This window comes from Poromitra crassiceps (assembly GCF_964638095.1).
Source record: "Poromitra crassiceps genome assembly, chromosome: 16".
Taxonomy (NCBI): Eukaryota; Metazoa; Chordata; class Actinopteri; order Beryciformes; family Melamphaidae; genus Poromitra; species Poromitra crassiceps.
The window spans coordinates 22,054,772-22,081,706 of NC_139645.1; the positions used below are offsets into that span (position 1 = coordinate 22,054,772).

The window sequence follows — 26,935 nt, forward strand, 5'->3', positions numbered from 1 at the left end:
TATATTATATTATAGTATATTATAGTAGGTAGAGTAACACTGTATATATTATATTATAGTATATATATTATATTATAGTATATTATAGTATGTAGAGTAACACTGTATATCTTCTCTTAGCTCTTAGACACAGGGATATCATAGGTCAGGTGCAGCATGGGCGTGGAGGCTTAGGGTTGTGCATAGGGAAACCTGTGTGGAACAAGGCATCAGTAATAGAAAAGAGGAAGATGGTAGTTGAAGAAGTACATAGGCAAGAGGAGGCAGTAAGATGTACTAAGGCAGTGTCGCAGGCAAAGCAAGGACAGTGGGTGAACTGGGAGAGTGTAGAGAAGAGAAAGTTGAAGTGGAGAGAGTTGTGGAGCATGGAGGCCAGCAGAATTAGATTTATTCTAGGGGCTACTTATGATGTGCTGCCATCTCCCCAGAACTTAAATCAGTGGTTGGGCGAGGATGGTGCCTGCCCGTTGTGTTCTAGTGTATGTACATTGAGGCATATACTGTCAGGGTGTAAGGTCAGTCTCTCCCAGGGGCGATACACCTGGCGTCACAACCAGGTGTTGAAATGTTTGGCAGCTGCAGTTGAGGAAAAGCGGCTAGAAGTAAATTCTCTAGTTGCTAGCAAAGAGACTAGACAGATCAAATTTGTACGTGAGGGAGAAAAGATTAGACCAATTAAGGTCAGGCACAAGTTAGGGCAGCTAAGTGTAGGTGGAGCCTGGGAAATGAGGGTTGACTTGAATGAACAGCTAGTCATCCCAGCATATATAGTTAGCACCCGGCTACGTCCGGACTTGTTACTGTGGTCTGAGGTAGAGAAGAGAGTTTATTTTATCGAACTCACAGTCCCGTGGGAAGATCGAGTTGAGGAGGCTTATGAGCGCAAGAAAGCTAGGTATGCTGAAATGGCAGCAGAGGCAGAGCAGCGAGGTTGGAGGGCTCGAGTGCGGCCTGTAGAGGTGGGCTGCCGTGGTTTTGTGGCAAAGTCCGTTATTGCCTTACTAACTGAGTTGGGCATTCGGGGACGGAGCCTGAAACTTGCGGTTAGCAACATGTCTCAGGCAGCAGAACGAGCAAGTGAATGGCTGTGGATAAGGAGGAAACATGCTAGCTGGGGAGCTCGCTAAGGTCAGATTGATTGTTTGTTGTTGGTCATGATTAACGGTCCGCATCAACAGGGCTGAATCATTGACGGTGGTGGTGTAGTTAGGGATTGTTTGTTGTTGGTCATGATTAACGGTCCGCATCAACAGGGCTGAATCATTGACAGTGGTGGTGTAGTTAGGGATTGTTTGTTGTTGGTCATGATTAACGGTCCGCATCAACAGGGCTGAATCATTGACAGTGGTGGTGTAGTCAGGAATGTCATACCGAACCGACCTGGATAGCTAGGCTTAGATAGTGAGGTAATATGCAGTTGTGCGGTGGTAGCATGGAGGGGGGTGTTTCCAGGACGCTGGATTACACCGTTAAGCCTTCTTGAGGTGTCGTGGGCCTAACTTAACGAAACGTCGGTGAAGGAAGGTGCCCACTTGAAAACCCCAATGACATGCTTCATACTGCTGTTGGCTAGGGTAGGTAACTGGTGATTTGTGTCTTGTTTATTAGTTTGTTAGCCTGTTAGCTTGTTTTATTCTGGATTGGGCTTCTAAATGTGTTTTTCCTCGGATTTTGGCACAAGGGATAGTAACATCTTGTCCTGTGTATTAATTAATAATCTTGATCACAGTTGGAGGTAGAGTAACACTGTATATATTATATTATAGTATATATATTATATTATAGTATATTATAGTATGTAGAGTAACACTGTATATACTCCAAAAAGCTCAGCATCATCCTCGTCATCATCTCTTCTGGGCTCATTTCCCTCTTTCTCCACATACTGTGTTTGAGATGTGACTTTACCTTTTCTGCAAAGCACGAGCAATGTGCCCAATTTTGGAGCAAACGTGACACTTTTCATTTTTAAATCGACAGTCCCGTGCTGAGTGTCTTCTGTTACATCTGTAACATGGTTGCTGCCCCCCAGTGTCTCTTTTAAAACCTCTCGGGCTTCTCGCTCTGTTATTATTTTCCCGTCTGAATTGCCCTTTCCTCCCCTTGTCAGAAAAAGCTTGAAAACTTGACAGGGCATTTACCTGTTGAGATCCGCTGTGTCCTGAAAACTCCATTGTATTTCTGGACGCAAGCTCCATTGACACGGCGATCTCACATGCCCTCGGAAAAGTCCGCTCCTTCTCCGACAGTAGCCTGCGCTGCACGGCATCCGAACGCAGCCCACTCACAAAGCGATCCCTCAGGGCTTCATCCAAGTACTGTCCAAAGGTGCACGTAGCTGAGAGCTGCCTCAAAGCCACCACATCATCACAAACAGTCTCTCCTTCTTTCTGGTTACGGTTCTGAAAACGGAAGCGTTCAGCTATCACTATCGGTGCGGGCTTGTAATGTGCACTCGACGCTCTCGTCAGCACATCATACTGCAACGTACTCGGCATATGCGGAGACACCAAGTTCTTCAGCAGCTTGTAAGTGTCCGCCCCAATCACAGAAAGAAAAACACATACTTTCTTATCATCGTCGACTTCATTCGCCAACATCCACTGCTCAAGACGCTCCAAATACAAATCAAAATCCTCCTTTGACTCCATATATTCATCCACGCGACCCACTTGCCACGCCATGTTAGCTCATCCGATGCTAACTGTTAGCTTGACACGTCCCTGGTTCCTTCACAAAACGCAGTGTTTTGTCTTCTTATGACCAGTGAACTGTCTTTTCTTGGCGGCGGCCTTTGTCACGCTGCGGAATTCTTTTTAAATCCTTGTCGCCATTTGTGATATATCGTTAGGTTTCAATAATCACACAGGAGGTTCTCAGAACACGTCTTTACTGTTCAACACACAGAGCAGGACAGGCTATACAGTTTCATGTGTCAGGCTAGCAGGAACACATCCGGGTTACAGAATCACAACTGCATTTATATTTATCACCGCAAGGCAGCATCAAAACCACTCTATTACAGCTCACATTAGCTAGGTAGGTACATACATACAAGTTTACACAATTATGTTCAAGGTTGAAAAATACCGGAATTCTCCTTTAAATGCATCAATCTGGTGCATCAGGTAGCCTATAGCAGCTACAATGTAGCCTTGCAGTTCAGAGGCTAGTCCACATAAAGGTGTTTTGGTGAAGTGCCTGATTACATTCCTGTCAGACCTCCTCTCCAGTCACCCTGCCCGCCCTTCCCCTTTCACACCTTTCAAGTGAGACGGTAGCCATGCGTGATCAAACCGGAAACTAGACGCCTCTGCCTTCAAAATAAAAACCTAAAGCTTTTGGAAAAATCTTACAACGTAATTGATTACTTAAATATGGGTGAAACCATATAGGGCCTGGCTATATGCCAACTTGCATAGGCCTATGGCTATACACTGCTATGAACATTTAATTAGCTATATGGGGAAATTGGCTTGTTGCAGGAGAAGAGACAAAAAAAGAACACTGAAGACGAAAACAACCAACCAAATAACAATAGCCTATAATAGCTACAACACATCCAGGCTAGGATATATATCTAATAATGTCATGATGATCACCGACTGCGACTGGAGGTCACAGTACACCCAGCCACCACACCAGTTTGTCAAATGGGATTTTATTTTGGAAAAGCTCTACCGGAAGTCATGTTGTTGTTGTTTTGTTGCTAACTTGCCACTGGCTCCAGCGCACAGCGCGCACCTATAATAATAATAATAATAATGATTGGATTTATATAGCGCTTTTCTAGACACCCAAAGCTCAGCTTCATCCTCGTCATCATCTCTTCTGGGCTCATTTCCCTCTTTCTCCACATACTGTGTTTGAGATGTGACTTTACCTTTTCTGCAAAGCACGAGCAATGTGCCCAATTTTGGAGCAGACGTGACACTTTTCATTTTTAAAACGACAGTCCCGTGCTGAGTGTCTTCCGTTACATCTATAACATGGTTGCTGCCCCCCCCCCCCCAGTGTCTCTTTTAAAACCTCTCGGGCTTCTCGCTTTGTTATTATTTTCCCGTCTGAACTGCCCTCGCTCTCGGTGACACACTGGCTGTCAGCTTCTCCCCGAGGAAAGACTCTCTCCGGCGGCTTTACAGCACCACGACCCCTGCGGCTTGTCCTCCGACCTCCGCAGCTCGCATATTACTTTTTACGCTGGGGACATACCAGAGGCGAAAATTGCGCGCATGCGCCGCGCAGCGCACCTCCGCGCAGAAGTCGCTTCTGGCATACTCTTCGCGCACGCGCTGGAGGCGGGGCTCCGAGGAGGGCGCGCGCACTCGGCGCAGGCCAAAACAAAACATACTCAGTGTGCAGCTCCAGGCGCCAGGCAGTCTGAATGAAATTGAATGTAACGTTCCCAATTCTATGTATTAAATTCTAAAAAACGACCCTCAACATTTGGGAAGGCTCAAGCACACAACTAGTTCGTTATAATCGAACATCATGCTTTGAAGGCGACTGTACGATGGTGAGGACTCAATCACAGCAGATGTCCGCTGATAGCCTACCACGGAGATCTACAGGCACAGGCAGCAAAACCCGACGCGCTGATAGAAAAATCTTCATGGACGCGCCGCGCTGCGCTCAGGCCTCACCCCCCGACACGCCCCGTGCGATGACGTTATAATCGCCGTGCGCCCTATGCGCTTGGCTGGGCGCAACGAGTATGCCAGAAGCTAAGTAAGTGTCCACACGCGCAGCTCTCTTTGCGCGCTCTGCTCGTCCGCTATATATTTTGCCCCAGATCTCCTGTCTTCCTTATCATGGCCAAGTAAATGATGACATAAATATCTAAAGTAATATGTTTGGGATAACAGTTAATGGCTACCTTCGTTATAAAATGCAATTGCATCATTTGTCTGTTCTCCTCCCGTTTTCCCAGTGTGTGCTGTTGTAGAGAGAAGGCGAGTCCTAGCTCTCTACTTGTTGCTCTGCAGGCAACGAGCCCCTAGAAGCTGCTCCCCCTCTCCCACTGCTCTTTCTCTCTTTTCACACTTCCAAAGGGGCAATCAACAACGTAAATAAACATTATTTCACTTTGAAATTGGTTTTATTTGACGAATGTCCGGTTTCGGAGTTCCTGTCTGCCCTTATCTGATCTGTTCAACTTGACAGAGTCGCTCACAGGCGCAGACGGCCGCGCAGGAAAATAGAACTCCAGGCTGAGCTGAGCGCGGCCCTCAGCGTCCGCGGAGCTGAGCTGAGCAGCGCGCTGCGCGCTGCGCGCAATTCGGTGTGGACTGACAGATCTGTTAACATGGTGTCCTAATGAAAACTGGCTGCGCACAAGGTCGCAAATGGTCGCGCCGCGCAGCTTACGTGCAGGAGACGCGTGCTGTGATTATCTTTGACAGTCTCGAGTGCTTTGAACGCGTGTAAAAAGGATCAGACACTGAGTGAACAGAAGACTTGTTGTGTCTGGTCAAAGTGAGCTGATAGACTGACTGGATCATCTGTCTCACCGCTTTGTTCTGCACCTCTAGCGGAGTGGAAGGAACTTTCTGCGCATCGTTCAGACGACAAAGTCAACCTCCAAGGTATGTCTTGCCTTCTTTACTAGCCTAACTCTTTAGAGGCCATTTACACCTGGCGCTAACATGCATTTTCTGTGATCAGATTGCAATCAGATTGTGTTTTATCACCTGAAATGCCAGGTGTAAACACTCCCCAAAACGCATTGAAGAAGGATTGCAATCTGATCGGCCAAACCACCTCCGGAGGTGGTCAGGGATGCATTGTGTTGTGTACACGTTGAACACAAGTGTAAATGCAATGTGTCCTCTCAATCTGGATACAGCAACTTTATGCGGATTGAGAGGACAACCATTTGTGCAATCTGATTGCAATCTGATTGCAGAAAATGCATGTTAACGCCAGGTGTAAATGGAATCAGGCTGAAGTGATAAAATACAATCTGATTGCAATCTGATGGCAGAAACCACATGTTAACGCCAGGTGTAAATGGCCTCATATATGTTATAGCCTACATAATGTCAATATTCCTCTCTTGGAAGGTGTGTCTGTGATATTCAACAGTGTTTTGGGGTTTATTGTCTCTCTCCTATGGTATCGTAATATGCCTGCATCTTCACTCATCATATAGGCTATATTTCTACATTTAATGTGTGTGTGTGTGTGTGTGTGTGTGTGTGTGTGTGTGTGTGTGTGTGTGTGTGTGTGTGCGTGTGCATGTGCATGCGTGTGTGTGTTGTCTTATTGATTTATGCACCGAGCCCCTGAGGAAATATCTGCAGCATTCCTCCAATTTTTGACTTAATTGTAGTGGTTTCCAAAGTCTGAGACTGTGGGCCTCCCCTCAGACAAAGCCACCCCCCCTACAGACACTCAATAATTAATTGAGCCAAGATAGGCTGATATTGCTGTAGCCTGTTTGACATACTTCAGATGACACCAATACATAAAAATACCTGTCATAAGGTCTGCCTGAAGGAATTATTTGTTTCTGACTCTGGGAAAGTGGGGAAAACTGTAAAATTCCCAAAACTACTGATTATCTTAACTATTTATTTAACCAAATCACACAAATTTAGACTATTCTAGGTTTAGGTTTAGGTTCTATGTGATCTCCTTTTGAGATATTTTCTTCGCTGCCATTCACTGAGCCTCCCCTGAAACTGTCTGGAGACTCCCTGGGGAGGCCCGCCTCCCACTTTAAAAACCTCTGGTCTATTTATTGATTCAATTTTTACCTCGTTGATACAATATAGGTCCCTTCCTTCTTTGAGTATGTGTCTGTCTGTGTGCTGACCTGTGCGTTTGTCTGCTTCCAGACTTTCCTCGGAGACTTCCAAAAGGAACAAAAGAAGTTTGTCCAGGAAAATAAGGCCAAGAGATCAGGTGGGATGCACAGCGATTCGCCTATTTCACATCCCACCCAATTCACCCAATTTGTGCCTAAAAGGCAGGAAGTAAAACAGGTGCAAGCAAGACATTGATTAAGGTTTCCAACTTCCAATCCGTTTACGTGTTACAGTGCCGTGGGTCTAATTAGTGTCTTACTTCCACCTGTTTTACTTCCTGCCTTTTAGACACAAAATGGGTGAATTGGGTGGGATGTGAAATAGGCTAATAGTCCCAAAACAAAAGAAGTTTGAAATCTGAAAATCTTCTGAGGCCACGCCCACCCAACACTTTAATCACAACTCTGATCAACACACCAGACTAAGATGATGTATTTCCCCATATATTTTTTATTTCATTAACAGAGCATGTGAACTTGGACATACGGCAAATTAATAATCCATCCATCCACATACAAAAATTGAGGCAAAATACCCAAAAGCCAGATTGCCAACATTTTCTCCCCCTTACTCATCAGAAGTATTTGTGTGCACAACACATTTGTTGAGACAAACTGTGATGAGCAACAACACAAAAATACTCAACAATCTATTAAAGCTATTTAGGCTGTAAAAAATGCTACCTTTTCTGTATAGGGGAGACTCATGGGCACCCATTAAACCCATTTTCATTCAGAAATATCTTGAGGTGAGAGGTCAAGGGACCCCTTTGAAAAAAAAATCCTCTGCCAAAATGTAGCCTTCATTTTGAGCGTTTTATTTTATTTTATTTTTTTACCTTTACATATCATCAGTGACAAAGAGATTGACGATGTCACTGATAATATTACCGATGTTGTACCGGAATTTGAATGTCTGGAGCCCCTAGATTTTTGTGACATCAAAGTGGGGTCACAAGCCAAAAAAGGTTGGGAACCCCCTGCCCTAATGTGTGATGAGTGAAGCTGCCTGTGCTGGCGTTTGTGCCCAGATGCAGCGGTGCCACCCTGGGTCGGCTACAACGAGGAAGAGACCATCCAGCAGCAGATCCTGGCTCTGTCTGCCGTGAGTCACGTACAGATCCTACACGATGTCAGCATGTGTTCTCTCATGTCAGTTATAACACGGCTTTGTTGAAAGCTCATCTCTGATTGGCCAATAATCGCTCTCTGTGGTCTGTCTCACACCTGATTCTATCAGTCTGCAGTTAAAAAACATCTGGTCCATGAAGCGCCACCTAGTGTCTAAAACACATTAGTCTTTAGCTGCTGCACACGGTCCTGCTGGAGCTTTTATAGGCAGAATCTTGTCAATCACATTAGCTTATAATCAGATCATTTAAAGTCAACATTTTATTTCAAATGATTCATGTCCGATATTTTCCAACTCTCTTGACTGATGCCGATACCGATATTATTATTAATAATATTTATATATATATATTTATATTTATATTTATTGATTGATTGATTGATTGATTGATTGATTGATTGATTGATTGATTGATTTATATTTTGCCGATATATGGTGCATCCCTAGTAAAAAGCGAGGTGCTGGTGATGTGTCTTCCTGTAGGACAAGAGGAACTTCCTGCGCGACCCCCCGGCCGGCGTGCACTTCTGCTTCGTCATGGAGGAGATGTACCCTCTGGCCACCGTCATGCTACAAGAAGACCAGCTGCTCAACCGCATGCGCTTCGACCTGGTCCCCAAACAGTCAGTAGGCCGTGTGTGTGTGTGTGTGTGTGTGTGTGTACGTGTGTGTACGTGTGTGTACGTGTGTGTGTACGTGTGTGCGTGTGTGGTCTAATTAATGTCGCAGAGTTCCCACAGTCATGCAATACCTGGAAAACTGGAAAAGTCATGGAATTTCAATATTTTGTTTTCCAGGCCTGGAAAAGTCATGACATTTGTAAAATCATTGAACGTTTTGGAAAAGTCATTGATTTTGTTGTGTGTAATGAAATTAATTGTTATGGGTAATCTTTTTTTTTTTATGAACATTTGAATGGAAAATTCATGATTTCTTTTCCAATAGCTCCCATGCAATGTGACCGACTGCCTCTAAATCAATACCAGATTATTACTAGACTGGACAAATAAGACACACCTCATTATATTTGATTTGAGTAATTCTCAATCAAGAATTTTTATGGAAAATTCATGATCTCTTTCAATAGCTTCCATGTAATATGATGCCATGACTAAAGCACTAAAATTCCAAGTGCAAGTATGTTCCGCATATTTTAAGTCTGTTAAGCATATTTTAGACCATGGGAAAAAATACTAAAACTGAAAGTATAATAATAGCATTCATATTACAATAATCAAGAATGATAATAAAAACAACAGTAATAATACAACATTTATGCATATTAGTCCAGAATTTTATCAAAATACCTCACTCAGTTTAGGATGTAAGTACCCTAAAGCTTTATTTTTACAGTATGGCACCTTTCAAAACCCCATAGACGTAATGTAGTATTGATCAATTCTACAATTAATATGTGATCAATAAAAATCATTATAACCATGGTATCAAATGTGGACGACAGTGATTGGACGATATCTGACTCTCATTTAGAACTCAATTATTTTGGTTTCTATGTCAACCCTGGTCCGGTCCATTATGATGACTCACCTGTGTTTGTGTTTGTTTGTAGTGTGAAGGAGGAGGCGTTCTGGAGGAACTACTTCTACCGGGTGTCTCTGATCAAGCAATCGGCCCAGCTGACGGCGCTGGCAGCCCAGCAGCAGCAGAGGGAGGAGGGGGACAGAGGGGCCAGTGTCTCCCCTGAGGACGTCACCTTAACAGGTTAGAGGGAGGAGGGGGACAGAGGGGCCAGTGTCCCCTGAGGATGTCACCTTAATGACATCCTAAGGTATATACACACACATATATACACATACAGTATATATATACACACATATCATTCATATCCTAGCCACTAAATAAAAAAAAAATATATAATTTCTTTGCAGAAAATGTCAGACCAAAAACCCCACCTGTTTCCATCAGTGACATGCAGAAGGTAAGAGTGCTATACTGTGGATGTGGTGGTTGTGTATGCTCAGTATGTATACAAGTGGCTGAGAAAGAAGCTCTCTGTTTTCAGTCCCAGCCGGCCCAGGAGGAAGAGGAGGACATGTGTTCGAGTCCCGGGGTGTCGGAGTTTGTGAGCGACGCGTTCGACTCCGCCAACATCAACCAGGACGACCTGAAGAAAGAGATGGAGCAGCTGGTGCTGGATAAGAAGGACAGCCCCTCTCCTGAAGGTCGGCTTTCTGACACTTTTGTTTCATCCTTTAGGGAACTGTGTGTCTGTTACATTTCTTAAGCTGGAAATGAGACAGATATCGTTTTGTTGTGTTGGTATTTCTGATGATTTTCTTTTCATGTTACAACATGTAAGCTGAAGAAGTAAGCGATGAACCAGGGAGCCACTCTCTCAACAGAAGACGGCTTTAAAAGAACACTGTCAATCTATCGCCGTTCAAGCTGCTGATAAAGACGATATTTTGTGCCGATGTTGCAGATTTTTCATTCCAAAAAAAAATCCAAAAATCAGAAGCACTCTTGTTTCCCACCAAATTTTTTATTTGGTAGGGTGGAAAAGCCTGGGAAAGAGCATTGAGGCCAAACATGTAATTAAATGTATATTAATAATAATAACTACAACAATAACTACTACTACTACTACTACTACTACTACTACTACTACGGCACTCGGTAGAGCGCATCATACCTCTGCCAGCCTTTCTAAGTATCGTGGTGTTACGTGAATCCGTTTAGAAGTTAGGCTCCTTTTTGTGATTGCCACGTCCCCTTTTGGTCAGTGAAAGCAAGTTGAAAACAAGAGCTTCGATACCGGAAGCTAGGCAATATTACCTTCAAAATAAAAGCGCTAATTTATTAAAACCAATAGGCTACATAATGCTGCTGGGTGTACAGACCAGTCAACTCACTATGGGTTAAAATTGGCTTTTCGGAGGCACAACATTGTATGTTTATTTACAACAGGTTTCTCTGCAAATGTTTTCTTTATTTCCTCTTTGGTACTTGGGGGATTTTGGATCACACACAAAACATTGCGACAGTACTTTTATTTAAATGTCATTATTTTGACGGTTATAACCGGACGTTTCTGTTTTATTCTGGCTGACTTGATGCTGCTGAACCTGTGAGCAAATCTCTTTTAGATTTAGATATCTTGTTGATGTTGTGATGCAATTGAGTCTTTCCTGTCTTTTATTCCTGTGTGCCTTGGTATCAGAAATATAAATATAGTGTATAAAGAATAAGCAGCTAGTTGGCTGTGTCTTGGTGTGGGCTAAACACTGGAGCAGCTTGTTACTGCATAGCCTCATAGTTTTTTCAATGGCTATTATGATTTCCATCATATCAAAGATATACAAGCCTGATTTGATATCACATTTTTTAATCATAGTCAATATATCAATGTTGTGTCAGTCATGATGTCATTTGGCATGCTAATTTGACTAACTTAAGCATCTTACCACCTCTGTGGTGTGTCCCCTCCCCCCTCCTCCCTCCTCCCTCCTCCCTCCTCCCTCCCCCAGAGGAGCCGGCAGACTGGGAGAAGGAGCTGCAGCAGGAGCTCTAGGAGTACGAGGTGGTGAGCCAGGCCACAGACAGAGACGAGCAGTGGGACCAAGAGATCGAGAAGATGCTCCAGGCTGACAGCAGCTAGGGGGCGCTGCCTCTCCTCTGCACAGTCACTGATTTGCTGCCCCCCCAATGGACGACTAGCAACCCATGCTGCACAAAGGGACTAAATATGATTCCCCTCTATATGTATATGATTACCATCTGTCGACTTGTATCCATGCTTCCGTAACTCAGGGTTCCTACGCAGGTCTGGAAAGTGAATAGTTTGGGGATTTGAAAACAAAAGTCTGGGAAAAGTATGGGAAATGTTGTAGTTCAGGTCCGATACTCACACAATTCTAGTTTTGATCTTGGTCTAGACCCACTTTGAATACACAGCTTGTGTTGATGTGAAGAATAATGTTCAGAGGGATGCTCTTATGAGCCAGCCACTGTCAGCATGCATTATATCAAATAGCTGCACCAACATCACATCTAGTCAAGAACATCGGCCATATGTGAAAGAAAGCATGTAGGAACCCTGCCGATCATCTCACATATTCTGATATTTCTTCATCAGACCAGATCTAGATCTAGGTCTGCGTTAATCATATTGAACACCAGACAACATCTTCAGAGGAAAAAGTATGTGATTTTCTTTGATTAAAAATGTGTAAGGACCCTGGGACCTGATACAAGTTTGAGATATGATTATATCTTCTTGCTTTGCCGTTCATGAGAGCCATGTACTGAGGCAGAAAGCCGCTAGAGGGCGCTACAGTACAAAGTGCCAGGCACTTTCTTCTGATGGGGGCCTGTTTGAAATCCTAGATCCACGTTTGAGTTAAGTATCTTTCAGCTGCTGCTTGCAGGTGGTTTGTACAGTAAAGTCTGTAGTATAGTTACAGTAGAGTCAAATCTATGTCGATAAAGAGGATTGATTTGTGGCACTTTGCACAGCAGCACTTCAGACACTATTTCCCTTTCATTCTCCTTTCACATGTTTCTATTTCATTGGGACAAAGTTGGAAATGTGCGCATGTCTTTGTTCAGCTACACGGCTTGTTTCTCTGTAGCTGAAGTATTGTACATGTGTTCTCTATTTGATCTTTTCCTTCAATAAAGATTCAAATCTGTTACAAAAGCAACCAGTAGACTCTTGGCTCAACTTGATACATACATGGATGAGTTCAGGGAGTATGAATGGAAATGAAGTTATAGGACATATATATATATATATGCCAGATGGTTTGTTCACAGAACCATGTGGGAGGTCGTCTTTGGAAACTGTATGGAAAAGGGGGTGTGTGTTTAAAGAATCCCTGGCAGGTGATTGGATGAACCATCTGTCTATCATCGCTCACTTCTAGCTGTCGTCACACCTAAATCCCGCCCGCAGCTGCCTCTGGAACTTGTGATTGGTAACCAGGGTTGGGAAGTTTATTTTTAAAATGTAATCGGATACAATTAATAGTTACCTGTCATAAATTGTAATCAGTAATCCAAGTATCACAATATAAAATTAATGTAACTGATTATTTTACTTTTTGATTAGTTTTGAACAAATGTCCTCCTGCATTTGACTACTGGAGCTCCTCAGGACCCCAACAACAACAACAACAACAACAACAACAACAACAACAACAAAGAACAGCTTTGCTAATCTTGTCTCATCTGTTTCTCAATAATAATATAATATATAATAATATAATAATCGTGTTTACATTTTTGGATTACAGAGCATAATTTTCTTAGAAACCCAGTCATTTATTTCTTGGCTGCACTCACTGGTCATTTCTAAGAGCAAAGTGTTTTTAGGTGTTATTTATTTTGCACCTTAAGATATCAAACGTAAAGTAGACAATAAAATAGTCAATATTTACAGTGCACAGCGAATTGGATCAATAAATCCACAATCAATACAATCTACAATACATGTAATCAGTTACTTTCCCAGCCCTGATGCGTCAGCAGGCTCTCTCAGAGGGGAGAGCATAGGGGGAGAGAGAGAGCCTGGCAGTTACTGAGGCAGGAAGACAGAAGAAGACCCGCCCCCGTCTTCCGGTGGCCTGTGTGCTGCAGTGTTTTCGTTCCCCCACACAAATGCAACAGCAGGCAGTCAGTCGCTACGAGTTAGAGACAAAATAAGAAGCATGGACATACCAAACCAAGTGTTTGTTTTGAGCTAACTCTCATTTCTCGCGTCGCCCATGTTTTCTAAACGGAACGCAAGAATTGAGCGGAATATTGTTCCTGGAGCACAGCACGGTCTTCCGCCCAGAGCCGGAAACACTCGGAGCGACGTTTTGTTCATCATCATCCAGCCCTGCTGCCACGACACTTCTCTATACAGGCTGAGGCGGAGCAAAGTAACTGTTGACAGTGGAAGTCAAGTGTGTCGCAGTTCAACTCAGAGTCACACCGACACCATTTTGAGAGAGCAGAGAGAAGACGCAGGGTGAGTGTTAATACTACATTATTATTCCTATTATTATTTTATTCAGGGATTAAACTAGTCACCTTTAGGTGTCAGTCACCTTCTCGCACTTGTGCTGCTAAGTAAGTGAATGGTTTCTGAGTGGTTTAGTGTCTCTGCCCTGGCTGATATCTGTCACCTTTTTCCACTGTCTGAGTTCACATCTGTTGATTGTAAAAGTGTCTGAGTCAGTTTGTTACTGATCGCAGGTGTTTTACTGCGTTCACCTGCCTCTTTTCCTCTCTCTCTCTCAAAGTAACGCTCATAGAAAAGATGTAACAGTGAGATAATGGCGTCAGTAAAACAAACAGGGAAGTTGATGTGGGCGGTGGCCCTGTACTTCACAGAAGACCGACATGACGCAGTTTATTAAACCGTTAAATTAACCCAGTTTTATTCCATCTGTGTGTCTGAGACTCTGCGAGATGAGCGTCTTTCAGTCACATGACTCCTCATAAAGAGAGAAACGGCTTGTTGACTTTCTGCAGGCAGATCAGGACTTCAGAGCTGGGTGGGAACATCGACATATATATTTAATATAGCTCAATGGGTGGTAAACTAATCTGCTTCATATTAGGCCTACAGAGGGCGCTACTAACTAAGATGACATGCGTCGACTTGCCTACAGAGCAGACTGCTGTGTTGCGTTTGAGTCATCCGCCTCTCGTCTCTGAGGGCGGGTTCACCGGGCTGATTTCTCATAAGCCAGCAGTGTTTCACTGAAATCTGTAACCACCGTGTGTGACCACAGAGGGGCGCTGTTGCACATGTTCTGCACATTTAGGCACCTGACAGTATCCACCCGACACTACAGACAGACGAGGATCTGCTAGAAAATGAAGTCATTCAAGACAAGTGTTGATAAAAAAGAAATAATGAATGAAGCTTGTGTGTGTGTGTGTGTGCGTGCGTGCGTGTGTGTGTGTGTGTGTGTGTGTGTGTGTGACACGACAGAATTGTTGACCTGTTAGTTAAAGACATAAGGTGTTGATGTGACAGAAACATTTTTAGGCCGTGGACCAATGTTACTATTGAACTTTTTTTGCAGACTGGGCTGACATATTCTGGTTTTCAGACAAGTGAAATGACAACATGATTGGGTTGCAGCTTCATAATCAGGGAGATTAAACTATCCCATGTGGTTTTCACTGTGTCGTATTTCTAAAAAATAATGTACTTTATAGCTCCATAGTCACGTTTCAGTGTTGAATGTTTTGACACAGACCTGCTTGCACTTCCTGGCACTGCGTCTGCGACTCTGTTCTCATGCTTTGAAGTGCAGCAGCCATGCTGTCATGTTAAAATAGTTGCAAAATACGTAACCAAAATGTACAGAAATATGTGAATGTCTTCCTTTAATGTGGATCCACAAACAGGCAGCCTGCCTTGGCTCAGTGCAGGGAGACACGGTGAAGATTGAGATCAAATGTTTTTCTGAAGTGTTGCTACAAACGATCCACACAGCCAGAGCATCCAGAGTCCTTTGTGTCCTGCACACGTGGTAAAAATCACAATTAGATGTTTTCCCCAAATTGTTCAGCCCTACTCCTGAGCTGGGACTCTGTGTGTGTGTGTGTGTGTGTGTGTGTGTGTGTGTGTGTGTGTGTGTGTGTGTGTGTGTGTGTGTGTGTGTGTGTGTGTGTGTGTGTGTGTGTGTGTGTGTGTGTGTGTGTGTGTGTGTGTGTGTGTGTGTGTGTGTGTGTGTGTGTGTGTGTGTGTGTGTGTGTGTGTGTGTGTCTCTCCTCTCAGAAGATGAGTGGTCGTGTGGAGGAAGAGGTTGGAGCAGAGCCTCCTGAGAGCTCTCTGTCTGTGGAGGAGTTTCTACTCTTCAGTCCTCAACATGGACCCTCAGACACAAAGTAAGATGACTGTTACACTCTAAACTTCATAATAGCCTGAGAACATGAGAACATGTCAAATTATGCAGGTGCTCAAAGTAGAACATAATAAGCCAAACTATAGATGTGTTCCTATTTGTTGTGTGTTGTATCCAAAGTACTTTGAATGAATGATTTTGGAACAGATTAAAGGTTTTGAAAAACATAATCTCATGCGAATTCCAATCAGATTTGACAAAATCACATTCCAGAAACACAGATTTTATCACGAGGAAGTGGATAGCGTAAAGTATTTTGAAATGCTGTTGCAGGACTTGGAAAAATCATTCGATAAAAAAACGAATTGAATCGAAAAAGCAAAATAATGTCTACTGCAATTAAACACCATTGAGTTTAACCTGTGATGTAGAAATGGTGTTAACTTAGGTCCTGCCTAAATGGGTGAGAGCAGTTTGTAGCACTTTTGAGCACTTTATTGATCCCAGAAGGGCTCTAAAGCCTATCCGGCCCGACGTTGACTGAGCACGCTCAGGGGGACTACATGAGTTTGAGCTGAATGGGAGGGGCCATTTTTCCTCATTTGTTGCCATGGATACCACTGATGCAAAACCTGGCATCCTGTTCACTTATCAACAGACCATGTTATCAAAAACTCCAGATGTCAGAAAAACTGACAATGTGCAAGAAGTTGTGTGTCTTTACTAGAGCTAATGATGATATGTATCAAACATTTGTGTTTGCAGAGGTCAGCACCACATGCAGAGAGCAGAGTCTCCAGTACCCAGCTGTCTGTCTATGAAGACTGACCGGTCTAAAGATCATCCTCCAGACATGAGTAATGAACCTGGAAACCTAGACTGTGAGTCTCAATATTATTATTTTTGTCTAAAATGAATTTCTAAAATTTCCACAATAATTTTGATGAAAATTGGCGGACCCCCTGCAGTACCTCCACGAACTCCCGAGGGCAGTGGTGCCCAATGTTTTTACATTTCAAATCTACTTTTACATTTTTCAACAGCATCCCCCCCCACCCACCAGAGAGCAGAGTCTCCAGTACCCAGCTGTCTGTCTATGAAGAGTGACCAGTCTAAAGGCAGACCTCCAGCTTTCAGTAATGAACCTGGACCTTCAGACACAAGGTAAGAGGACTGGTTATACTGCAATGAGGAAATGTTATTTGATATCCTACAGTATTGAGGTGAGCTTGTATTTACAAGGCTGCAAATTAATGCTGAACAAACAATGACTCAAATTACCGTAAATTCCGGACTATAAGCCGCACCGGTGTATAAGCCGCACCTGCAAAGTTGACTATTTTTTTCTTATATAAGCCGCACCGGACTATAAGCCGCGGGTGTTTTAATGGTATTATTATTATTATTATTATTATTTTTTTTTATTGTGTTTTAATGTTTAATTAGGGTTCATGCACAGAGGGGATTGTCAGGAAAGAGATGGCTGTTTGAGGAAGCTCCCATTTATTAACATTTCAACAAAACAACATAACACAACACCACCTGTGTTGTTTTTTACAGTGCACACAGTGTCATACAGTGTCATACAGTGTGGTGAAAAGAGGGCAAGAGAGGAAATTAAAACTTATTATAGTTATATAGGATTTATAGTTAGAAAGAGTGCTAAAAAAGAGAGATTTTTTTTTTTTTTTTTTTTTTGAAAAAATCCATAGATAAGCCGCACCGTTATATAAGCCGCAGGGGCCAAAAAAGCCCAAAAAATGGGAAAAAAGGTGCGGCTTATAGTCCGGAATTTACGGTAAACAATGAATAATGAAAATGTAAGAAGAGCTAAGTAGGCTACAGATATGGGCTATATCTGGTGAACACAGAGCCCACTTAGGTCTACAGCTCAGTTCCTGCAGCATATCACTTAAAAGGCCACCTCCCTACTGAAGAAAGTCTTTTCTATTCATAAGGGGGTCACATGTTATTTCTCTATCATGACAATTAGCGGTATGTATATTTACATTTACATTCTGTCATTTAGCTGATGCTTTGTGAAAACGTAGGGTAGCTTCAGTTGTTTTAAATTGAGTGTGTGGTGTTTTTATTATTAGAACAATAATTATTTGGATTGATCAATTACTCGAAATTTTAGGGGACTCCAATTGAATTCCATTCCATTCCATTCCCCTCCCTCTCCTCCACCCACGCAAACCACATACATATTCAGATTGTCACTTGCTGATCAGTAAATCTTTAGTGAATTAAACTTTAGGACACAGATGTGTGAATACTCTCTGAGTATAAATTAATTCCAACATGCAAGTTCTCATGTGTTTTTCTGCAAAAATGGCTGCATAGTTTCTATCTAAAACAGTTTAGTGGTAAATACATAGGTGGGTAAACTATCCAAGGTGAGTAGTTTACATATATTTTTTACATAGGACTACACTTGTAAGGTAAATAAGCAGCACAATTTTTACACCACCGTGGTGTGTTTCAACAGAAGAAGACTGGGATTAATGTTAATATGCGACTCACTTCTATAATTGCTCCGTGGATTATAATGTTATGCATGCCGAGTTGAAGAAGAGTGGCACCTGGTAATCCAGATGGCTGGTCAGGGGTAGAGAAATCACTCTGATTGGCTGGTCAGGGGTAGAGAAATCACTCTGATTGGCTGGTCAGGGGTAGATAAATCACTCTGATTGGCTGGTCAGGGGTAGAGAAATCACTCTGATTGGCTGGTCAGGGGTAGAGAAACACACAAAACGCTCTGCTCATTTCCCAACTTCATCTCATCTGATCATTCCAATACACTGATATTTTCACGACGTGTCTTTGGTAAAGTCTATCACCTCTCGCTGCATGATACCCATTTAGTGTGGTTTCTCCTTATTATTCCTTTCTTCTTCCACAAGTAAAAGACCAGACAAGACCTGACAACACAACTATATATATATATATATATATATATATATATATATATATATATATATATATATATATATATATATATATATATATATATATAAAAGACCAGACAAGACCTGACAACACCAGTTCCATTTGTAACTTTTCATCTGACATATTCTCCATTAGAAGTAGCTATATTAAGTGAGAGAAATAGTAGGTAAACACTGCTTTGTTTCATTAATCAGGTCTCACACAGGTGCAAATCGTACGTACTTGTTGCAGCACAAACTGGTTGTTCCTGGACCAACATTTCCTCCTAGTATGGGCCGGGAAAACCCCGCCCCGAACTCATTTGATTGGTCGCCGCAATTGCTTCTTCCTGAAAAGGTGTGGCAAGTAAAAAAGATGTGGTTAAGATTAGGGTTAGGGTTTTCTAATCTAACCACGACCATAACCAAACCCTAACCCTAACCAAATTGTTGTACTTGCCTAAACCTAATGTTTTATAAAAATGTGTGTGGTTAGGGAAGGGCTTCTAGTCATGAGTCCAGACAGGCAGCTTGAAGGCAAGTGTTCGCTGAGCCTTGGCTGAGGAGCTCTTTACCTGAGATGATGAGAGCTTCCTCAGCATCATAGATTTTCAGCCTAGCTACCAGGCCAAGCCCCAGCAGCAGCCTAGCTACCAGGCCAAGCCCCAGCAGCAGCCTAGCTACCAGGCCAAGCCCCAGCAGCAGCCTAGCTACCAGGCCAAGCACCAGCAGCAGCCTAGCTACCAGGCCAAGCCCCAGCAGCAGCCTAGCTACCAGGCCAAGCCCCAGCAGCAGCCTAGCTACCAGCTGAACCACCAGCAGTCTGTGTGCCTGCCTCTCCTGAACCGACTAACCTGTGAAGAGCCCATCCTGATTGTCTTCTTCATAAAGACACAGATACCTTCACAATGTTCATAATGTGTTTCTCTCAGGATGCAGCAGCAGAGAGCAGACTCCTCTGAGCCCAGCTGTGTGTCCATGAAGAGTGACTGGTCTATGTCTCACCCTTATAACTTCAAAGATGGACAGCACTCTACTGATCTGAGGTATTTATTTCAAACTGATGATCACAACAGATGCTGTTGTCAAATTCACAGTTATCAGATGTAGAATTGGTCCGATCCTTCATCACATCCAATCAGAGCAGCATTTACACAGTTGAGTTGTGTGTGTGTGTGTGTGTGTGTGTGTGTGTGTGTGTGTGTGTGTGTGTGTGTGTGTGTGTGTGTGTGTGTGTGTGACCTTATATGACCTCATACATCATGTCTTCTCAACAGAGTCGAGGAGAGGTCAGAGGTTTCCAGTGGTCATTCTGCCCAGGAGCATCAAACAGACCTGGACTCCATATTTATGGTGTGAAAATAAAATAACACATTTTACTTCAGCTACACACAAAAACACCCTGTACTTCACCATCAAGTGAAATCAACCTGTTACAAAAAGGTCAGATGCTACTGTATCATCACAGCTAGTTATTATGGTTAGGAGTTACTAAGTTATGCCTTGGCAGATATATCAGGGAGGATGTCCTAGTCAAATTCAGGAGTTTTGTCATCATTGGTGAAAGTGGGCGGGGTCTATGGTGTAAGCATGTAATAGCGGTAAATCAAGTCTATTCGCAAACTTCTCAGACTCATTTGGAATGGCATTTCTGACATGCTATTTTGCAATTTGACCAAAAGGGGGCGCTGCAAATGTAAAAAGTGGGTGTGGCCTAACACAAAATATGCCGTAACTTCACACCCGTTCGTAACTCCCAGGCTGTTTTTCCAATTTTCAGGCAACTTTTTTCCACATGTTCACCTGAACGTGCTCTACAAATTTGCCTCAAGGACTATTAGGTGTTCAATTTGCGCAAGGTTTGAACCACTGCCCCATCCACTCTGAAGGACTTTTAATAGTTTTTTTTAACACATCTTTATTCTAACTAGCAGGATACCCGTCCCGTGCAGTGTAGTCTCTCAAGCCAGACTGTCTCTTCTACATTCTGTGAATGCACCTTAGACAGTCTGTAATTCACGCCCACTGAACATGGTCAAAGGAAGTTGTGGGGGATAGACTGAGCATGCGCGACGTGAGAGGTCGGAAGGGCTGAGGAGCTCCTGAGGCGAGCCAAACAATGGAGTAAAACTCACTGAAAAAGTTCCATTTACTAATAAATCTTTCTACGTCCTGAATGGAGAACACCTAACGTCAATGTGGTGAGATTTTCCAGCGAAAACGCATTTCCTTAACCTGTTTAACCAAGTAAATCGATGCCTGCCAGGAGGCGACCAGCGACTCAACACGAGGACGCCACAATGGGAACCAATTATGACACCAGATTTGATGCATTGGACGCAAGTATGGAGAAACTGCTTGAACTAAACCAGTCAACTAATACGCTGTTGAACTCTGTAGTTCAGAGAGTTGAAGCTCTCGAAACAAGCTCGGAGACTCTTATGGGTGCAATGCATGAGCACGGAGTGAAATCTGACTCTCAGGAAAAAAGAGTCACTGCACTTGAGAAGAAATTACAGCAGGCTACCGAACATATTGACCAACTTGAGAATCGTCACCGCCAAAACAATCTGAGACTTTTGAATGTGCCGGAGAGAAAAGAAAGGGACATGCCAATGATCTCGTTTGTGGTTAAAACTTTTGCGGAAAAGTGGAGCTGTACGCTTAAAGAGGAGGATATTGAAAGAGCGCACCGCGTCGGCCTAATTAGGGACAACGCAACACACCCTCGAGCCATCATCTTTAAGCTTCATCAATTTCAGAAGAAACTACAACTTCTGAAAATGTCCAAAGGAAGACTAGAGGGATGTAACTTCAGAGTGGTGCCAGACTTGTCTCTACAGCTTCGCTCGAGGAGAGCTGAGTTCTGGCCATTAAGAGAACAACTCCACCAGCTGAACCTCAAGACATACATACGACACCCTGCTACGCTGTGTGTGGAGGACGGGGACGGAGGCACGATGACAAGCTTTGGATCCGTAGAAGAGGCCAAAGGAGAACTGAAACGCAAGTATCCATCCATTAAGTGATGGTGTTTTACTCATTTTTCCTGAGAGGAGTCAAGACAGCAGTTGGTAAGAACATAATTTCATTAGTCATATAATTTAAAAGACTATCGGCCATAGATAAATGGATGGATGAAGAATGTTGGCCAAATAAAACTTCAAATGACTTTCATAGCCTAATTGTGACTAAATGGACTAAAGAAGATGCCTGTTGGAGAACGTTTTCGTTAATATGGAACAAACACACACACGGACTATTTCGGTGTAATGGTGCCGCCCCTCGGCGCTGTTTAATTTTCATCACCTGCATATTTGTAGCCTATGGGTTGCTGCGGGGGAGGGGGAGGGGGTGGTGGGAATGGCTGGGCTGAGATCTCTGTCATCTTATTCCTTCTTGCTTTCTCTCCGTTTCTCTCTTCCCCCTCTCTCCCCCCCCCCCCTCTCCTGATCTTCTTCTCTCCTGATCTTCTTCTCCCTCTCTATTTTATTTTGTTAATTTACTTATTTGAATGTTTATTATTTTACAGGGCCTTATAATTAAAAAAAAAAAAAAAAAAAAAGCTTCTACCCTTCATATTGTGGGTAAATAGTTAGCCTGGCTGGTATTAACTATCAGAGACAGACTGACTGAGGTGAAGGCCCTAGGGAGACTGATAAATTTATTTTACTAGTAACCCTCCAACTTTCGTTATATATTTAGTTTTGTTGTTATTGTTTTATTGTTACTATTATTAATATTATTATTATTATTATTATTATTATCATTATTATTTGTATGTGTATGTATGTGGGTGTATGTATGTAAGTATATGCGGGTGTGTATGTGGGTATGCTGCAGGTGTATGTATACATATATGTATATATGAATATATGTATGTGTGTGTGTATATATGTGTGTGTGTATATATATGTATGTGTGTGTGTATGTATATATGTATGTGTGTGTGTGTGTGTGTGTGTGTGTGTATGTATGTATGTGTGTGTATATATATATATACTTGTTTATTTTTATTAATTTTTTATTATTATTATTATTTGTAATAATGTCCAGAAGACTGGTTGTGCCTGGATATCTTTGGTTAACTTTATAACATAACAAGAGGGATGACGGCTTAAATAGGAAGATATGCAACCGTAGTGGGTGAAACTGAATGAGAAATTGTAAATTTCATATAAGAGACAGGTGTGCTTAATGATTAGTGTGTGTGGGTGGGTGTGGGAGGGGTTGAATGTGTGTGTATGGGGGTTTGTATGTGGGTGTGTGGGAGGGGGATGTGTGTGGATGTGTGTGTATGGGGGGAGGGGGGGTGTGGGTGTGTGTGTGTGTGGGGGGGGGGAATTAAACCATTGTCGGCTCGCCAAAGTAGAGTTAGGGGGTTTAAAGCTCTAACAAAGCATGTTTCTAAAAGAAGAGAAAGGGTGGGAGTATGTGTTTGTAATATGTGTCTGTGTGATGGTGTATGAAAGGGTGTTCTTTTTCACAGGTTTAAGTTCTATGTTGTCTTTTTACGTTATGTTAGGTTCTTTAGTTCTTAGCTGGTGTGATTTTTGCTGCTCTATCTCTAAAACTACTACGGTTGGTTTAGATAAAGAATATGGCTAATAAAAATCCTGTACAGACACTTCCGACTACTTTTCAAGTTTCAACCTGGAATGTGAACGGACTGCAGGAAGGTACAAAAAAACATAAGGTTTTATATCATTTAGGAAAACTCTCATCCGACATTGTCTTTCTACAGGAACTCCACTTTAAAAAAGGGCAAATAGAATACCTTAAGAGGCAATGGGTGGGGGAGGCCTTTGAAGCTGCATTTACTTCGAGAAGCAGGGGGGTGGGAATATTAATCAATAAGAGGATACCATTTAAGCTGCTCTCTCAGCAAGCTGATACTTACGGTAGATTCCTAATAGTGAAATGTGAAATGTTTGGAGAACTTTATACGCTAATTAATATCTACAAGCCTCCCATCTCAGATATGTCTTTTTTGTGTAAAATTCAAAAAGTGCTAGACAGATCTCCAACAGGAGTGATTATACTTGGGGGTGACTTGAATAACATTTTTAGTTCTAAAGATAGCTCAACAAAAAATAGGAAAATTAACCCTCCAAAAAAACTTTTGAAATTTCTTACGGTAAATGAACTACAAGATATATGGAGAACTCTGCACCCTAATACAATAGACTATACATACTTCTCACATCCACAAAATAGCTACAGCCGAATAGATTATTTATTTGTTTCTAAAACTGGTTTGGACACTGTACTTTCGAGTAAAATAAACGACATATTAATATCTGACCATGCCATAGTCACTTGTACTATGACCCCAAAACAAAACACACTTTTACATAGGATATGGAGAATGAATAGAAAATATTTGAGTGACACCGATTTCCTGAAGCATATAAAACAACATATTGATATATTCATTCAAACCAATGTAAAGGAAGGGGACCCCTTAGACAGACCAGAAATCGGCATAATTTGGGACACCTTTAAGGCCTACATAAGAGGAATAATGTTAGGATTTGCAGCAAAAAGAAAAGCAGACCTGGATAAAGAATTAAATAAACTGAAAGATCAAATAAATACATTGGAGAAAAAACATAAAATACAAATCAATAATAGCACATTACATGAATTACAGGAATTAAAACTAAAATTAGATACTTTGTTATTAAAAAAAGCAAATGATTTCAGACATAATTCTAATAAACTCAATTATATCTCTGCTAATAAATCAGGCAAACATTTAAGCTCTTTAGTTAAAAAAGTTTTAGCGAGACAACCTATATCTCTGAAAAATAAAACACAAGATGTAGTTTATATAAATAACAAAAAAATTAACGAAGAATTTAAATTATTTTATCAGAAATTATATACATCAGAAATAAAAGAAAATGATCCTCTCCCTTTTCTTCAATCACTTAACCTAAAATGTTTATCAATGGAAGAAAAAGAAACACTTAGTAAGGAGATTACCTGCACAGAAATTAAATCGGCCATTAAAAATTTTCCAATTAAAAAAGCTCCAGGGATGGATGGTCTCCCAATAGAGTTTTATTCCACATTTTGGTCAAGTATAGACTCCCTTTTCTTAGAAGTAGTTAAATCAGCCCAAATGAATCATAAACTTCCACAAACAATGTATTCAGCAACTATATCCGTAATACCAAAACCAGGCAGAGACTGTGATAGCCCCTCTGATTTTAGACCGATAAGCTTAATTAATTGCGATAAAAAAATTATTACTAAAATAATAAATAACAGACTGACATTAATCTTACCAAATATTATACATCACAATCAAACTGGATTTATACAAAACAGAGATCTAAAAACTAATACTAGAACATGTTTATCCTTAATTCAATATGCAAAAAAGTACAACAAAGAATTAACACTCATGGCGGTTGATGCAGAAAAAGCCTTCGACAGAGTTGAATGGTCTTATTTGTTTAAAGTTTTAGAAGTTTATGATTTTCCAGTTGAATTTATTAATATGATCAAAACATTTTATAAATCACCAATAGCACAAGTATACACAAATGGCATTCTTTCTGACCCTTTCCCCTTAAGTAGAGGTACAGCTCAAGGGCGTCCTTTATCCCCGTCTTTATTTGCGTTAGCAATTGAACCGTTAGCCCAAAAAATTAGACAATCGGAAAAAATAAGTGGCATTACAATTGGAAAAAATGAATATAAACTTAGTTTATTTGCTGACGATTTACTGCTTTATTTAAGTAACACAAACACCTCAATCGCACAGGTAATTGAAATTATTACAGAATTCTCCAAATTATCCGGTTATAAAATGAATGAAGGGAAAACAGAATTAATGATAATAGAAAAAGGTACAACTAAATTGGAAAATTTAAAACAGTTTAAAATACAAAAAAAGAACATTAAGTATTTGGGTTGCTACATAAGTGCAGATAAAACACAGCTATATAAGGATAACTTTCTTCCACTCATAAAAGGACTTAAACAAGATATAGAAAGGTGGTCTGAATTGAAAATTAATTTAATAGGTAGAATTAACCTTCTCAAGATGATGTGGTTGCCAAAATTCTTATACATATTCCAGACTATTACAATTACACCACCGCAGTTATTTTTTAAGGAGGTGAACTCTCTTTTCTCTTCTTTTATCTGGTCAAATAAAGCTAACAGATTAAAGAAAAAGTTACTGTATTATCCTCGAGAGGATGGCGGTTTGAACCTACCGAATCTGGAGTTTTACCATAATGCAGCTCAAATGTTTTATTTCGATCATATAATAAATAATACAAGTGAAGAACCATGGATAAATATCGAAAATCAACAGTTAAAGCCCAGCAGTTTTCTTTTAGCTCTTTTCTCCAAAAAAAAAATTAAATCTACAAATTTTATAATTAATAGTACATTAAATGCCTGGAAGAAAATGAAAAAAATACTAGGTCAAGACATAGGAATCCCCATACATATAGAAATCTGGAAAAACCCATCAATAACCATTCAGAACACGCAATTATATTGGGAAACATGGATAAATAGCGGAATTCAGAAAATATCAGATATCATAGACCAGAACTCGTTACTTTCATTTCCGGAATTAAAGAATAAATATAAATTGAACGACAAAGAAATTTTTAAATATCTTCAATTAAAAAATTGGATAATAACAAACTTTGACCTTGGAAATAGAATTTCGACTGAGATGGGGGAAATTCTAAAAAAAAAAAAAACAGATGAAAAGAGGCGATTATTGGGTGCGGCGTATAAAATACTTCTTAAAGCGGAGGACAATAATGAACTACTTCAAAATATATATAAAAACTGGAGCAAAGATCTTGGAATAGATGCAAAACAAAAATGGAAGGAATGTTTGCAACATACATATGTATTTACCACAAATGAAAATTTACGCTTAATACAATACAAACTAATGACAAGAATATATTATAGTAGAGACAAAATTCATAGATTTGATACCAGATCCTCAGATAAATGTTTAAAATGCAGTATTCATAGTGACTCTCTCATACATGCCTTTTGGTACTGCGACAAAGTTAGAAAGGTCTGGGATGATATCGAAAAGTGGATGACAAAAGTGTGTAAACACAAAGTAAATTTTTCTCCAACGATCTGCATCTTTCAAGACATTGATGACATAAGATATCCAGCTAGGTGGCAAATCCTTTTTGTGTCACTGGTGTATAAGAAATTAATACTGCAAAATTGGAAAAGTAAAGACGCACCTTCAATTCAA

General features: G+C 41.3%; 1 protein-coding gene across 1 annotated transcript in view; it reads left to right on the forward strand.

Moving 5' to 3' along the window:
* Positions 1–3,594: 3,594 nt before the first annotated feature.
* LOC310791523 (synapse-associated protein 1-like) overlaps positions 3,595–26,935 on the forward strand; it is a gene marked incomplete at both ends in the record, with an annotated part of 178,119 nt that continues 154,778 nt past the window's right edge. The window contains 8 exons of the mRNA XM_083653197.1: positions 3,595–3,648; positions 5,532–5,585; positions 6,840–6,906; positions 7,840–7,913; positions 8,424–8,563; positions 9,511–9,662; positions 9,830–9,879; positions 9,964–10,123. Of these exons, the coding sequence (XP_083509323.1) occupies positions 3,595–3,648; positions 5,532–5,585; positions 6,840–6,906; positions 7,840–7,913; positions 8,424–8,563; positions 9,511–9,662; positions 9,830–9,879; positions 9,964–10,123 (751 nt within the window). The remainder of the gene's footprint in view (positions 3,649–5,531; positions 5,586–6,839; positions 6,907–7,839; positions 7,914–8,423; positions 8,564–9,510; positions 9,663–9,829; positions 9,880–9,963; positions 10,124–26,935) is intronic.